The following is a 17,860-nucleotide window of genomic DNA, read 5'->3' as shown; positions in this document are numbered from 1 at the left end:
CACGTCCTCTAATAATGTAGGAAACCACGCGTTATACTTAAATCAGGTAACAGTTCATGTTTTACTTTACTTACATATACGATTTAGTTTTCATCCAAATAACATGTGCTGAGTGAACGATCAGCAATCAAGAGCATTCAACAGAAGTTCTCGTTCTCTCTCGCTCTCTCTCTCTCTCTCTCTCTCTCTCTCTCTGTTAACGTTAATAATAATAATAATAGCTATGCCTCGTTTTATTTTCTTTGCCATTGACATCCGACTGAACAAACTTTCCAAGGAAGTCTGTTTAAGGGATGTGCTCGCAAAATGTACGTGGTATCGGCGAATTTTTATGAGTACGAGTACGAGTATATGAGGACAGTATCGGCCCGATCCCCGATGCCAGTATCGGTATCGGGCCATCCCTACCAGTGACAATGGTCAAATATCCAGTTTAATGATCATTACAAAATATTTGACCACAGATGGCAACGTTTAACCAATCGATATCAAGCATTTTGAAGTGTGTGTAATAATAAGCTTCTAGATATACAGCTAGAACTGGCATGGTTAGTGCCAAACACAACCATGCACATCACATTTCACACAAGTCCCAGTTAAAACTACACATACACAAATACCAACCCATTTTGCTCAGTAAAATATTTGTTTTAGTAAGTTATTGTAATAAGTGTGCAGGCTGCTGGCCAAATGTGTGTGGTTTAGTACTGTATTCTTCACACTGATGCTCTTCACTCACTGACTGTCAGGAGCAGCGCTCCGGCTCTCACACTCCTCCAAAAGCAGGTATTCCTGCTCCTCCTCCCCTAGAGAAAGAGGAGCGACTGGACTACACCACACACAAATACACACAATGAGCCCCTTATATCCAGATTTTCACCCATAGCACCTGAATGGACCTAGGAGCCTCTTAGTAGAGGTGGGCGGCATTCACATTACATAACCCTTGGTTTAAAAACAAACTCAAAACAGTAACAGACCTATATTACAAATTATTGGATGAGCCACGTTCTAATCCGTGATGCAGTGTGATGTGTTTCAAGTCTTACCTATTAGGCTCAGGTTTCTTGCTCTCACAGTTGAGTAGCCAAAGGTAGTCCTGAGGCTCATCCAGACTGGAGGAGGACCCCAGGGGTCTAATGCCGACGGGCTGGTAGGGAGGAGGCAGGTTGGCCAGTGCAGAAGCCCCTAAGGCTCCTCCCGGCCCTCCACTAGGGGCCATATCCACCACCAGACCCCCTGGAACATTTACTTGGTGAGAGACCTTTGTGGAGTCTTTAGAAAGAACAGAGAGGAGAGATTAGCATTAGGCTTTACACTTTAGGAGATCACAAGCTTTGAGATACACTTCAGATTAGATCAAAAAAAGGATAACACTGCTTTAATCAAAAGCTTTTACTGAAAACATCCCTGTATCAAAACAAAAAATAGTATTGTGATTAGTAGAAGTGTCTCCACGGGCTGACATCTGGTGAGCTAAGTGCAAAAAGAAGTGTGAACTGATCAAATGAAACTCAGATGTATGGTTGAGATGTATATTCGTTAAAAATAAAATAAAAAATAGAGCAGTTTTATTAATTAATTATTTTATGTATGCATGTATTTATTCATTATTTTATTAAAAAACAATTTGTTACTCAATTAATGCCTTCTGTTTTCTGGAATATTTATAGACTATTTCATAATTACAAATTCAACTGAAAAATATGCAGAGACGTGTCAATAAAAAAATGTGTTACCAAGTTTTATATAACATTAATTGATAGTTAGGTCTTAGTTCCATGACCCTGTTTGATTTAAAGGTTTGCCTTACCGTAGTGATTTCGCAGACATTTTCCAAATGCACCTCCAATGTAAGTGCATTATTGCAAACACATTTGTCCTTTATTTTAAAACTAAATGTTGCATTTATTTATGGAAATCAACAGCGAGCAACATACTGTATGTAAAAATGTATGCAAAAAGCTTAAATGCAAAGAAGCTTAAATACCCCATGAAATTGCTTGACAAGTGCAGTTTTACTTCCTGTATACTTTACGCAGGGCTCGACATTAACGCTTGTCCGGGACAAGTGGATTTTTTGAAGGGACAAGTAAAAGAGAATTTTATTTGCCCGGCCGGACAAGTAGCCTTATTAAAATGTCAATAAACAAAATAAATAAATAACTAGGGAATCACTAAAACGAGAAAATGATTTTATTACAATTATTGTAAGTTGCAATCGATAGTAAATGTATGATACAGTTAAGCAACATCACACGACGAGTGCTGATTTCCTGAATACCATCACGATTGAAAATGTGACATTGATTGCATACAACAGTTCAATAAACAGTTCAAATTAAGTCACTTACATTTTAGACACAATATTGACTGTTTTTGTTCTGTTTCAGCAGCGAAAATAGTTCCAAACAAAGATCAAAATAGAATGATGGTGCATCTCACAGCACTTCTCAACTGTGTTTTCATTACTGAATGATTCAGCATTTTGAACACATCGGCTGAGTCATAGATTCAACGACCCATTTATAAACAACTGCCTCATTCTTGCATGAATTAGTCATTTGAACGAATCGTTTGAATTAATGACTCGCTCATTTAGACGGTCGCCTGCCGCCACCTTCTGGTGGTTTAGTTTCAGGTTTAAAAGTATATTTTTTTCCAACGTTTCTTACTTGTATATTCAAAAATATTTCAAACAATTTCATTCGTAATTTTTAGTAATTTAAAGTAAATGATTTAATATGATCAGCCCTACCTAAGGTAACAGACCTATATTGTCATCTTATTCTAATTGAATTTATTGATGAAATTTAGGAATTTAAAATGAAAGATGAAACATACATTGCCCACCTTTAAAGATGCAGGTGCATATGACTATGCAGATTTAATATATAAAAGCTTATCTGACACTGATGAGAATATTGGTTCAAAATAAATCATATTTACAACGCAAAACAATAAAAAATAAATAAAAAAGGACAAGCACATGAAAAGGCTTAAAGTCGAGCCCTGCTTTAAAAGTGGCGGACATGTCCAAATGACCAAAATTATGAGATTCCGACTTGTAAAAAGAGTTTCCGTCCTTGTAGAACTTGTAATTACAACTTGTAAACTCAAAATTTTCTGAGAGCTCAGAAAAACGTCATTGTGTTATCTTGTAATTGTCAATGACAACATGGTGTAAATGTAGTAATATTGAAGGCTGCAATAAAAATAAAAAATTAAACGCCAATAGGCTTAAGTTATATCATAGTCCAAATGATGATTTGCTTCTTGGGGCTTCTTATCGGCTACAGGTTTAATTGGGAGAAGGAAAATTTGATTGGACAAAATGGTTTGTGAACATTTTTGGTCTATTTTTCCAAAAAAAAAAAAAAAAAATGTGTGTATCCTCAAAGTTAATTTTACTATTTTTATGAGTACACTAGCATTAACATTAACTTAAAAGCTAATAGATATAGACTAAAAACATCAAAGCTCCTCATCTGATTTCATGGTGTCTTTAACCCCCTGGGGTCGCCGGTCACGTTGTGCACACTCACAACAAAAACAAAATGTTGTGCTTTTCGCAAAATAAAGAAAACAAACGAGTCTCGCTCTCAGTGAAGTCCATTCTGAAACGCATCAGAAAACGAACTGCAACTCAGTGAATACTTGTCACACTGACATGAGAGATATGTCTTTGGTAAGCTTGAAGCTTCTTTTAAATGAAGTAATTCATATCAAAAACAAAAATTCTCTGTTTATATATAATTAAAATTTTTGTATGAAAATTTTTAGTTTACAAGTTGTAATTACAAGTTCTACAAGGACGGAAACTCTTTTTACAAGTCGGAATCTCATAATTTGCAAAAATGCGGACAGGACGCATAAGAACAAAAAGTGAGAGAGCCCCGGCCGCGCGCACGCGCACTCTCACCACCTTCAAACAACACGAGCGCTGTATTGCTCTCTGTCCCTCGCGCATATCAACACAATAGTAAAAGGTCGGAAGACCGATTGTGTTTTATAGATTAGTAGTTTGTTCATATAAAGTGTTTGATTAGCAAGTACATGTTTAGGAAATGCATAATACAAATTGTATGGGTGATGAAACTGCGCATGCGCGGGGTAAAACTGCTGGGGTAAAGCTGTGGCTCTGCAGACAGATATTATTGTGCTGCGATCAGTGGTGCGGATACTATGTTTGTTTCTGGCTCAGGCACAGCCTTCACTCTCGGACGCTCGCTTTCTTTGCCCGATTCATATTAGAAAACTGGTCTAGCGGTCTCTGGTGGTGCAAAAATGTATTACAACTAAATTCAATGCACGCCATTGACGCCACTTAATCGAGCAAAATGTTTCACTCGGTTACGCAATTTTTAACGGTTAATCGGTTAACCATGGAGACCCCTAGAAAAATCACAATTAGATCCCCCACCCCCCCACAAATCGTGCAGCTATTTGCTCCTGATATCAGCACGTTCACAGTTGTTTTGTTGTTGTTTTACAGGGACCAGATGCCACTGATGAGTCCTGCGGACTCAAACTTTCAAAAAAGTCTCTTCAAACTGTTATTCTCTAAGAGAGTTGTTCCAACATCAGCAAGCTTCTACATGAACATGGAAAAGAAAAAGCAAATACTTTGGAAATGACAGGTATGTTGAACAGGAAAGTGTTCTAGGAATGGCACAAAGGAGTGTGACTGTTCAAGTCTCATCAGTGTGCTCAATAATGTGCCTTTTGTCCTTCGTTGTGTTTTTGGATTGTGTTGTGTTGTAAATAAAATACAAACAATCAAAAAGACATTATTTTATTCTCCTTGCATTCTTACTTCTAGTCCCATTCAGCTGACAGGGTCATTAGGGGAGGGGTCTTTGTATTCCCAGGTGTGAAACATCAATAATGCATGATCATTCACGCCATTTACTCAAAACTACAAACTTTTACATTCTTGCTGCTCGCAGAGTTTATGCTGAATACAGTCTAATCAGACTTTTGCTATGAAATTGTTATAAGGATCAGAAATAAGCACAAATGTCACGACATGTCAAAAAACACCTCAGACCTCAGAGGGTTGAGTTTGTATTGTATGGCCAGATTATGCCCAAATATTTAGATATGTTGAAGATAAGATTAAAAATCGAGAGCAAAGAAGAATTACATGTTTTTGTAAAGGAACTGATAAAGGTTAAGGCTGGCATCCTACACAGGCCGTGTGAACGTGCAGAACTGCATAGAGAGGAACCCTGAATACAAGACGTTAATAAGAAAGCGCCACTAACCATGACGGAGTCTCGGTTTTTATGTGCCATCTAGGATAACTTGTAAAGCTTTTTTGTCCATGTTCTTTTAAAAGAGTTTTTCTTTATCTCTGACTTTTTATTTTTATTTCCATCTCTCTTTGAACAGCCTACTCTCAAGGTCAGTGGAGTGCAGCTGACGGGGTGGTTGTGCGTGTTTTTGTACAAGTCTCTCTTCAAACTCTGCTTTCAGTTATTCAGTAAAACGCACACAAACACACCACTTGTGCGCACACACATTGACACCCACACACACCCACTCACTCACTGGGCTGCATTTGACTCTCTCTAAGTGCAGGCAGCTCAAGGCTGTCAGGGCCACTTTGTCTCTTTCTGTCTCTTCAGTTTTTTCCCATTTTCCTCCTTCCCTCATTCTTCTCCCCCTCCCGCTCTTGTTTGTCAGGCTAGCTGCTGAATCATCCAAGCCATGGAAAACCCCCCTACATATTTGCAATCACTGTACCCTGTTTAGTGTTGGTGGCTGATAATGGCAAAACCCTGTGTGTCTCAAAACAGACCAAATTAAATATCCGAAACTGCTTGGGCATTTCTTTATATGATATATTATCAATGTAGCAAAAAAGAGCATGAGAATGTGAGAATGAGAATTTTTTTTAATTAAGAACTTAACGAACAATAAACTTAATGCACTTATTACATATTAAAAATGTTTCATATTGAGCATATACTAAAAAAACAACTACAGTACTTTAGCCAATGTTACTTAAGTAACTACACAAATTTTAAAGTTGTATTCATAATAGAATTGGGATACACTTAATTTTAAGGTGTCCTTGTTAGTGTAATTAGACATTTAAGTACCGAGCAATATTAACTACGTGTACTTACTACAGGGTTACATTCAGGATTAGGTCTGTTGTAGGGTTAGTTGCACATAATTATGCATAATTTATAGTTATTGCTATAGTAACTACATATAACGTGTAACAAGCACACTGTAATAAAAATGTTACCTATAATTGTTTTTCAATTGTATAATTACAACTAATTACAGGTGAGGTAAATGTTCATGAATATTAATTATGCTATGTGATGTTTTTTTCAGAAGGCTTAACGTATTGATTAGTCATCTGTCAAATTTAGTAGCTCATGAATATTCACTTCAGTTACTCAATTTGAAATGACTATTTCTCCTGGTTGTAGAAATGATTTTTACAGCGTTAAAGCAAAGGGCAAAAGAGTTCATTTCCATAAACTGCCACTAAAACAGAGAATGTACAGCTTCAGGGGCTAGCGGCACTAAAAGGAAAACCCCTTCAATGGGTGCTGATGTCAGAGTATGCAGTGAACATATTTTGGGGGAATATTACATTGATGAAAATACCTTTGATTCAGGCAATTTAGTAATTCGCCGCACCAACAAACTTAAGCCTGAAGTTGCTCTATCTGTTTTTAATTTATCTGGCTATAACGTGCGCTTTATCAATCAGGTTTTCGCTGTGTTCACGAATCACCCCTCATCACACAATTGTTTTCCTTCAGCGAAAACAGAACATGAAGACACTCTGTAGTTATTGATATATGTGACTTGGCAAACGATTTGTGAAAAGTTGTTTTAAATCATTAAAAATTTTTTTTTTTTTTTTTTACAGTGCTCCGTCAATTCACTGATTTAAACTGTTTATCAGAGTGAATGAAAGAGAGAAACATCATGTTATTATTACATTTATAGCCTTACAGTAAAAGGATTTGTGGTTTTTGATGTCACTTTGAATTATAGAAGTGGCAAATTGATGGCACATTGCAGTATGGGCTCAAATGCGCAAGCAATGACTTATTATGGGCTCAACAGCTCTTTCAAGTTTGTCTTCATCCATTTGAGAACGATAGTGTGTTCAAAAAGTAAAGAAATGCTTATTAAGCTGAGTGTACACGGGATTTGTTTTTTTAACTCGGAGAATATCTATTTACCTCAGCTAAGACAACCAACCCTGTGACATCACGCGCACAAAACATCCCTTTTCTTTAAAAATTTTCCTTTTTCTTTTGGTTACATTAAGCATGTTTGTTATATATATTTTTTCATTAAAGTGGAAATCAGTTTACTAAATATTGTAAACTTGACTGACTGCTTCATTTCCACTTTAATTTATCTGTAATGTACACATATTTTGTGGACTTGCATGAAAAAGAATGAATAGCAGGCCATAAAAGTGTACACAAACGCTGCAATAAAACTAGACATTATCTTACAATAACCAACAAGGCTGTCTCAACAACCACCACAACACAGTACAACAGTATTTCCAATTTGCATAAAGACTCATCCTGACAGAAAGCTTTAAAAATAATGCTCACCAAACAGACAAAGTTTAATAGAATGGGAGGGCCCCTGTCTCCTCCTTTCCAAAATGTCCTGTCTTCTCTCGACTATCTATCCTTTAAACAAGTAGAAGTTCACAAAACGGTGAAGGCCAGATGTACAACCACAAATGTTTTCTGAACCAGTAGCTCAAGTATTAGCACTTCCTAAGTAGAAACCAACATGAGCATAATTTACCACAACAGCATTCACAAACTTCAGGACTTCACATCACTTCTAAAGAAGGCCACAGTGAGCTGACAGCATCTGAGATCAATGCAGCTGAGCTGATGGAGACCTGAGGTGCTACAATGAATCAATTTTAGGGGGACACGTCTTTGGCACTTCGATCTTGTATCTGCATTACAGTGAATGACCATTATGCCAGCAGGGCCAAGGAGTGCATGAATCCATCAATAAGATTTTTCTTCTTAAAAATCTTTTTAACTCTTTTAGTACAACCCCAATTCCAAAAAAAAGTTGGGACATTTTGTATCAATAATCTGGGATGTGTCAGTTCCCTTGAACCTTTATTTAACTGACATAAGTACAAAAAAACCCTTAATTGTATTTTGTCAATATAAACAAATTTAGATTTTGATTGCTGCAACACACTCCAAAAAAAAGTTGACAGAGGCTAAATAAAAGTTAGATGAACCCATCATGCTCCTGTTAAAGCAGGACTACGTAACTTTGTGTTAAAAATTTACAAGAGTACATCATGAATCCATTTTCCAAACCGTGTTTTTGTCTTATCCTGAATCACTACGGTACAGCTATAATAAGTGTTTATATTCTGACTTTTTTAGACCGGTCGGGTGGCCACCGCGGCAGAGTAGCCCAGTACCTGCGTGACTCGTCATAGACATAAACAGAGAGAAGTTACGCCGGCTTCAATGTTCTTCCTCAAGACGCATGCAGTTTTGTTTATTAACCACTAGAGCGCCAAAAGTTACATACTGCAGCTTTAAAAAATAGCCACATGGGCTCAGGAGTACTTTGTAAAACCATTGTGACTTAACAGTCAGCCACTGCATCAAGAAAGACAACTTCAATCTCTGTTATGCAAAGAGAAAACTGTATATCAATTACATGGAGAGATGCCGCCAAGTTCTCTGGGCCCAAGCTCATCTCAGATGGTTTTAAGGACAATGAAAATGTGTGCTGTGGTCAGATGAGTCCACGTTTCAGCTTCTTTTTTAGGTAGGGACACACCAAACCGATGCCAAAATCTAGCGCTGATGAAAGTCGACTGTGTTGTCGCCTCGCGAAAAAAGCAGTGCTTGAACACTTTGAAAGGACTACAGCCCACTGTCAGCCAGCATGCACGTTCTGCGTCTGCGTGTAAATGAGATATCTGTCTATTTCTGCAGATATATTCGTCTATATTCGTCATTCAAAAAGGGAAATCGACACTGCAGGCTGTAGATACACAAACCGTAAATAAAGAAGCGCGAGCATACCGTTTTGAATATCAATCATGCTGACCACTTTCTATATTCCGCCCAGGAACACTCAGGTAAGATGACGTAAATTAGAACAGCCTTCTGTCTGTACTGTCTTGACAACTTTGTTCACTGTTTTGCTATTATTCTCATGTACTGACTCATTCACTGAACTGAACAGCCAATCAGAGTTCTCTCTGTCACCGACGAAAAACTGACATTGAGTTCTCAGTCCCAAATACGAAAGGGACCATCCAGACTTTCATCAGTGACAGGTGCAAAAGCAAACATCTGTCATGGTATGGGGGTGCATCAGTACAAACAGCATGGGTGATTTATGTGCATGTGTGAAGGCACCACTGACATGGAGGCGTATGTTGGGATTGTACAGAGACATGGAAAGCAAGACAATGCCAGGCCTCATGCTACACATGCTACAACAGAGTGGTTTCTCATACACTCTACACCGTAAAGTGAATGTGCTTGACTGCCTGTCTAAAGTCAAGATCTGTCTCTTATTGAAAATGTATGGCCCATCATGAAAGGGACAGCTTGGGCAAAAATTCCAATTGCAAAACTTGCAATATTTTAGCATTTTATATCTTTTTTTATATATACATTTCTTCCTCAAAAGTACTAAAGAATTGTTAAATGAAACTGTTTAAAATCATTATTAAAATCCTTATAATTATAATCCCTAGATATCTCTGGTGTGTGTTTGCATTTGGCATGATTTACCTTCCGTATCAGTGGGGTTGAAGCCACAGATATCACAGATGCAGCGCACCCACTTGTTCATCTCCTCTTCAGTGTCTGCCACCAGGTAAAAGATCCGGTCGATAGTCTTGATGTCAAAGATGAAGCTGTGCTCCAGGTCCTTCTTGTTGAAGGTAAGACCGGCGTCCACCTGCTCGCACAGGTTCAGATCGATCACGCGGATGGGCTTCTTGGCATGGTCATTCTTGTAATATTCCAGCACGTCTGGGTCTCCTGTCAGCCTCCCACTGCGCAGAACAAACCATCGCTTCTTCCATGCCTGAAAGGAGAGAGGAAAACCATTTAAATGACGCTGCATGTACTACCATGTCTGGATGGAGAAGCCACTGAATGATTATCCTGACCAATTTCACTAATATGTACCATTGAGGCAAGTCAGTTCATTTGACAGCCATCTTGGTAATGTTTTGGATAAAAGAGTCTGATAAATCCACAACTATAAATCAAAAAGGCTATTTTAATTATTTTAAGTCATAAATTGTATTTTACAGCGGCCATATTGAACTTTGTGATTTGTCCCACTCTTTTGTTTTGTTACCTCCTCATACTATCCATACATGTATCAAACAGATCAACAGAAAGGAATTTATAGACTGTTTAACATATCCACCATCTACAAACAGTTCTTCAGACTAGTCTCTCTAGAATAAGCAAGTTGTTATGCAAATTTATTATATGAGAACTGTACCAAATGAACACCAACTAACTGCAAGAAAAGCATTGTGAGATGTTTCAGTCCTAAAAGTCATTATAGGTCTTTTTGTGACACCTGATCCTGTTGATCTAGCCACATGCAGTGGCGACCGTGGGATCTGACCGACTCAGTCTGGCAAGAATCCACACAAAACTCTGCCTGGAGATACTGGCTAAACTCTCTGCAGACATATTTTTAATATAACACCACCCAAAAGCCTGCAAAGCACTTATGCTAAAAGAGGAAATTGACAATTACAGCTTAAATATGCATTTAAGCTGTGATAAAATATGTTTTTTTCCCTCATTTTAAATGATGGGAAAATGCAAATGCATGTTTTACATAAAAAACAGAGTTCAAAATGTCACGGATTGTGAAAAAGTGGTGGGGTCTTTGAAAACTAGCAATGATAGCAATGATGAATCCATCTATCAGATGGGTGGATGTAAAACATGGTGGAAACAAAACAAAACATTATGTGAAAATTAAAAGAATCACAAGAATGAGAGGTTAAATTCATCAGGTGGAGGGAATAAAGGAAGTGTGAAAAGACATCGATTCACATAAAGATGGATAGAATAAATAATTATGCTGTATGGTAATGATCAGCCAGGAGAGAAATTAATCAAAAATAATGGCATCCCATCACAACATGTCAGCTGTTTAGAGATTTAGATGAGTACATTTTTTAATTATTACAAATGACAGTCAAAGGAGCAAAAGTGAAGTGTTGTAACTAATTAATCATTTAGTGGTGCGGAAAAAGTGCTCGATTAATTACTTGTGCACAATCCTAGTATATCCACTACAATATAAGAAAAAGTTTGAAATACACGAAAAAAGTTTTTCTTAGATATGCCCTTAAACGTCAACAGACCACACTGTCTTAAACAAGATTAAAAAATTAACCCGGAGAAAGAGAGAAAAATTCACTGGCTTCTGTAATTAAGCTGCCAGACTGCCAGGAATGCTCAATCTGTGTTGTTGTTTATTTTTTACCATCAGGTTTGGAGGGGATTAACAATGCTGTACTTTACCCCCTCTCTCACCCCCTCTCAGCTGTTTTTCCATCCACAGGGTTCTCTTTGTTAGAGAGCCAAGCTCTGGCCCTCAGGATATCACCCCACTGCACGGCAACAGCCCCGCCACGTCAAACCAAACACACACACACAACATGACACTCAACAACTGATCAGCATGATAGACCTAATTGTGTGACGTGACCTAAATTTTCCAGTGAAGTATCATCCGAGCATCATGTCACCCATATTAAGTTAAGTTTGGAAAGATCAACAGTCTCAGGCTGAGATAAAGATGTTTCACTCTTCAGAACATTCTGATTGCAATATAGAATCAGGATTAAACAATAAAAGGTAAAAACGTGTCAGAAGGAGTGTGTCAGAACAAGTCATACAATTAACATCTTTAGCTTTGTTCCTCTACTGAAGTTAAACCAACACAAAGGCCTTTTAGATTCTACACGCAGCGTTAAAACAAAGCACTCGCAGCTCAAATTACACAGATAGCGTGTGCATGTGTATGTTTACTAGCAGAAGAGAGCCCCGGCTAACCTGTCACATGGATCATCTTACGTGGGTACAGCGACATAGGCGGAACACAAGATCTTCCAGAGAACTGTGTCAGTGAACTGTGAACATTCAGCAGAACCAGAGTCAAACAAGAACACTGAGTGTTAGTGTCAGTTAATTTAAGTGTCAGTTAAATTATTTTTGGTCCAAAATAATTTATTTATTTATTTTAAATCTACTTTAAACATTATTAAAACATAATAAATGCAATTCATTCATACAATGGCTTGAATACACCTTTTATGATGAACAACTTTTTTTTAAAAGTTAAATTAATTTCAATATTTCTATGTGGCATAAAAAAAAAAAAATCAAGGTGGTGTCAAGAATTGTCATGATACCATAACTCATCAAAGTGAGCATAATCTTCTTGTTATTATTTCTTTGAAAAAATACAAACAGTGAAACAGTTATGATAATATTATAATAATTGAAACATTTGAAAAACATTTGTCCTCCAAATCAAAGTCATGTGGTGCAACCAATGTACAGCAAAATGCAGGCAAAATAAAACAGGAAATGACATAGAGAGGACATAGAGGACCCCTGCAGAGTGCCAAGGTCAGTAAGTGTCTTAAAAGAATCTAATATAATTCAACCTCCTTATGACATAGCAAGCTTGGTTGTGAAATGCCAAGTGGTACAATCCTCTAAAAAATGAATTAAAATCATTCTTACACTAAAAAGTTGAAAAAATGGTTTTGAAAATGTAATCAACTTTTAGGGAACATTTTTATAAATTTACCTTTATAGTTACACCACATGACATTTATTGAGTCATTCAATTCAAATATTTAATCGAAAATGGTATAAAAGTTTTTCATTATTTTTCAATATTTGAAACCAACATGAATACAAGTATTACTTGGCACATTCATTTTAAACTAGATTTGTATATATTTAATTATTATCATTGTTGAATATTGGACAATCTTAAAACTGACCCCTAAAAAGTAAACTTCACTCTCTCTGTCCAGGCCAGGGTAAAATTTTAAAAGTACAAGAATAGATTTAAACAGTTTCTTCTGGCAGCTGCAGAGAAATCTGAAGGGGACAGAAATGTCAGCCTTGTTTCATTTCAGTGGAGAAATGTCTTAATTTTTGGAGGAAACTGGCCAAGTTGAGTGAGCCATAAACACCACTCTTCCATTTGCGCAATAACTCCATCTCATTCTCTCTCTCACTTTTACGACGCTGGTATCTAGCCGACATACACTCGCCTTTGTTAGTAAAGTAAGATGTCCTCATTTCAGACAATAACACTCCCACATGACACCAATCCAGCCATGCTTACTTTGGTTTGGTGATACGTCAATCCTACCTTGAGTCCCGGCTCCTGAATGCAGCGCAGGGAGTGTAGTGTTTAGCCACCCGTTGTGAGTGCCTGTTCCATATTGTTTTAATCTCAGAAAGCCAGCAGAAGCACATAAACCCAGACTCTCAGATGAAGACTGATCTAAGGAGGAGCGCACGTGAGATGCTCTGTTTCCCAAGGAACAACAGGGCGGCCACAGCTAGTCACCTTTAAATCCTGAAGACATCCAAATGGACCCTTTTGCAATATTCCCTTACACTTCTATTGAGTTTCAAGCGCGGGTCATTTAGTCCTCTTCTCAAAAGTCCTTCAGCTCCAAGAGAAGTAAAATGAATGTGTTTGTGTATAAGGAGGGAGAGGGAGTGAGTACAGGGTGGGACGAAATTGAAGAGGCCCCTCCAAGTGTGGCAGCAGCTGTCTGCCTCAAACACACACACACACACACACACACACACACACACACACGCAAGTGTGATGCATACAGAGGCAAAGGGCCACAGTGTCACTGTCTTGACTTAACAGAGATGCCATTGAGGGCCAAACTATAGGGGAATGCCATCCGAACTGAATCACTCACTGGTCAGTCTCTCTGTGGATAATTGACGCAATCAGGCACAGAAACTGTACAGGAACAGAAAGAAATAATGTTTTGAAAAAATGCCAAGCAATGCGAGACCACAAGCTTCTGCTGTCGTAGCAAAACGGCACAACTCGCGTAGACCGCGAATGCATCAGCAATCATTTATCACATGCCTGAAATTCCCATTGCATTACCCTGCACTGCATTTTAGATGAGGTGTAAAATCAGATTGGGCTAAAGCATGTAGACATGCAAAGTGTTTGTGCTTCTTCACTCCACAACATCCTCTCCTACAGTTCTCATCATTGGGATCGAAAAGTATTTCATGTCTCTCTGGAATACATGGTTTTGACTGGTCATTTGCAGCATTGAGTGGTCAAAAATGTTTGCAGAATAGATCAAATGTGTCTTTGACTGTTGATCATTAATGCAAGAAAATGAAAACATCACTCAGAAACAACAAACAAAAAATACACTGATTACACTGTAGATGAATATGTTAGCTGACTAGTCCATCAAACAAGTAACTTGGACTGCAGATTAGTAAACATATATAATTGAATCACAACCCAGGTTCATTGGAAATATGTTCCTGTGATGACATAACTGCAAAATTATATTTATGCACCTTTTGCAACACTTTCAAAGCGAAATGGCCAGTGAGTGCATGGTGCTAATAGTGTGTTCAGTTTTATTACACAACAACAGATGAATTTGAATCTGGCAACATCTCGTTATGTTGGTTAATGTACGTATCGTGGCAGTTCGTAAATGAAATGTCTTGTGAGTGGCACTAAAAAGTTAATGCTCTTTTGCGTTTGAAAATAACGTACCATCTACTAAAGATATAGTATTAACAAAAGCATATCGTCACCTTCCTAAAATAATTGCCTAAGTCATTTTTTGATAAAAATGATTTTTTTTGCATAAGTCATATCCTCATGATGCTGGCCACCTCTGGTAAAATCACCCACATCCTCAGTTGAACAGATCATGCATTTCTACCCCTGTAAGAAGAACGAAAGTCTACTCGGCCTCTGAAGTTAGGTTCCTTTTTTTGTGTTTTCTGAGAAGGTGACGATATGTGAGATAAAAACGCATTTGCTGAAGTAACCATGGAATTTTAGCTTGCGTCTACGAGTCTTAGCAGATCATGTACTCATGATTTGTTTCATGGGACTTGTACCAAGTGCTTCTCGTTGCAAATGCAAAGCTATCTCAGGTAAACAAGCAAGCAAGTTTACTATGTCAGAAAAAGCCATACATATGGATTGATGAAAGTATTAGTTTACAAATCATGTATTCAAATACAAAAGCATTTTGAGGTTGTAGCAAACTATTAAGCAAAGAACCAAACAAAATAAACATATATCAAGATATAATCTGCCCCTATATTCATAATTTGTATGGAAAGTAATAAAAGCTATTGTTTTACTGCTTCTAGTGTTTCTTTCAGATGGAAACTGCAGTCAAATGTAAAGGTAGGCTATGCTTTTGAAACGAGTTTTGCAAAAATGTAGGTAGAGGTACATATTTCTAATGAGCCTAGATTGTTTAATCAGGTTTAGGCAAAATTCAGACTGTGACAATCAGCTTCTTGTGCATTTTTAAGTTTTTGAACTCAATTAAAACTCAATCCAGAAAACATCACCCACCAGTATGTTGAGATGGTTCAGTATTCTAGCTAACAAATTAGATCAGTGGTCTCTAAGGAGACCAGAGCTGGAGAGTGTGTGAGAACTGACAGTTGGATCATTTGTAAGTGTGAGATCGTTCCGAGACGGAATAACCGTGACATGCTCGCATCTGCCTGCCAAAGCCACTCCATCCTGACTGTACAGTGATGAGCGCCGCACGCCGTGTGTGTGCTCAAAACACTCATAGACCCATGGTGTGCACTTTACAGGGGAGCTATGAGAAATGTAAAAGTTACATGCTGAGAAATATAAATTCTGCTAAAGCAGACTTCAAATCATCTTTGATTAATAATACAAAAAAAAAAATTATAATATTGTTGTTTGATTTGTGGAAAAATGTTAAACAACTATCCAAACACTTGACTTGACTGATCACCCTGCAGTAGGGCTGCACAATTAATCCAATAAGCTATAAATACGTAAAATTATAATATAATTATATAATACGTAAATTATCTGTAGTGAGCCACCCATCAAATAATCGCAAAAAGCATTGTGCTTTTTACTTCTGATAAGAAACAGAAGTCCCCGCTTTCAGATTCGGTGTATTTTACCACAAAACTCAAACAAAAAATGTAATTTTTATTCTCTTAAATGTGACATGACAGATCAATGTAGCACCTCAGTTCAAGCATGAGTTTTTCACTTTAATACAAGTTATAGCATGAAAAAACATGCATGAACATCAAAAGGTATGTTGAAAGATAAAGTACAACTTAACGAAACCTATCATGTCTCATGCAATCGCTCATTCTCGTCAATAAAACAACCCGAGGAAAGTTATCCAGTGTTTACAGTTCGTTAGCTAGCTATAAAAAACACTAGAGAAGAGCTTATTTACTGTTCATTGCCTGTCTGAATAAATTTGTTTATAAAAACTACCTTATGTGCAGTACAACTGAGTTGTATACAAACATTTCAGTTTTTCAGTGTAAATATATCTGAAAATAAATATAATACTTTGGGCTCTGGTCTTAATTTTAACCTCTAATGTTATAGTAATGCACCAAATGAGATGGAACAGATTTATTTATTTATTTTTTCGTTAAGAGGCAGAAATCATTCTGAATAATCGGCTATCTGTATTGGTGGAGAAATTTAGCATCGGTGCATCTTTAATCAATATTTAACTTTTTTCCTTGGTCATGCTTTTATGAGACTGAATCTAACCAGACCAGCTCTTCTTTCTTTTTTTCTTTTTTTACCAGACATGAGGAAACAGCCCTGTGTGTTTGGGTTTAAAGGCTATTAACCGACGGGATGACGGCTAAGTGTATAATAATAGAACTGGCCTGTCCAGACCTGAACACATGAAGACACACATGTGGGCACCTCCCCCTCACTATCTAATAGCTCTTTGGATGACATCACCCTCTCAAGTCTCATTCCCATCCATCTCCTCATGCTACAGCCCTGTCTTTAGGTCATTCTGTACACAGTAACCAGGATCGTCAGTGCTAACCAAGCCACATGCAAAGCGGATTCATTTATTGGATTTTGACTGGCAGAACAAAGGTGATTTTGCACTCATTAAACACCAATGTAATCTAACAGGACAACATCACATGAGTGACCTCTAGCAGATACAATGACGCATATGTGCGGTTAATATTGGCAGTGGCGTGTGGTCAGGGTGTCAGCTTGTGGGATTTTGTTAACATGATGGTTACGACCTGTACTCAAACCTGGACCTCTTTACAGACAGATGTGGGAGATAAGAGGAAGTGTAGGGTATCAGGTTGGTCACAGAAATAACATAAGGTATGAGAGCATGTGCAAGTATGCATATGTCGCAGTTGAAATGCTCCAGCGTAAAGAGGGGTGTGTCGGGATGCCTTTCTGCAGAGAACACGCTGTCAGCTACATGTCAGGGCAAAGCCCAGGTTGGGTCACACCTGCCACTTGTTTGTTCACCATCCAACTCACTCTCTCTCTTTCTCTCTTTCTCTCTCTCTCTCTCTCTCTCTATCACTTTCTTTTTTACTAGTGACAGCATGAAAATAGAAAACAGCCTGAATTCCTAATTCTATAATGATGCTGTAGAATATCATTCTATAGAGGGAATGCATTGACGTCACTTTCCCGCCGGAACACGCCCCCCTTAGCAGGACTGAGTGGTAAAAGAGCTGCTGGGTGACTGGATTTAATTGGTGAA

General features: G+C 37.7%; 1 protein-coding gene across 23 annotated transcripts in view; it reads right to left on the bottom strand.

Moving 5' to 3' along the window:
• The window catches only part of gab1 (GRB2-associated binding protein 1), a 78,567-nt gene that overhangs the window by 21,386 nt on the left and 39,321 nt on the right, over window positions 1–17,860 (bottom strand). For 11 of the 23 annotated variants that reach the window (XR_014029795.1, XM_081360491.1, XM_081360501.1 and 8 more), the window contains 3 exons: window positions 9,792–10,089; window positions 1,050–1,275; window positions 740–829 (listed from right to left, as the gene is read on the bottom strand). Coding sequence is in view for 22 of the 23 variants with exons in the window: in XM_081360491.1 (XP_081216617.1) it covers window positions 740–829; window positions 1,050–1,275; window positions 9,792–10,089 (614 nt within the window). In the remaining variant the exon portion in view is untranslated. Of the gene's footprint in view, window positions 1–739; window positions 830–1,049; window positions 1,276–9,791; window positions 10,090–13,434; window positions 13,746–17,860 lie in introns of those variants that run through there. The other 12 variants (XM_081360512.1, XM_081360510.1, XM_081360500.1 and 9 more) reach the window with 4 other exon arrangements.

The sequence above is a fragment of the Scardinius erythrophthalmus genome (genome assembly GCF_964197995.2).
Source record: "Scardinius erythrophthalmus genome assembly, chromosome: 3".
Taxonomy (NCBI): Eukaryota; Metazoa; Chordata; class Actinopteri; order Cypriniformes; family Leuciscidae; genus Scardinius; species Scardinius erythrophthalmus.
The sequence above is the reverse complement of the archived record's forward strand: the minus strand, read 5'-3'. Positions and strand labels throughout refer to the sequence as shown.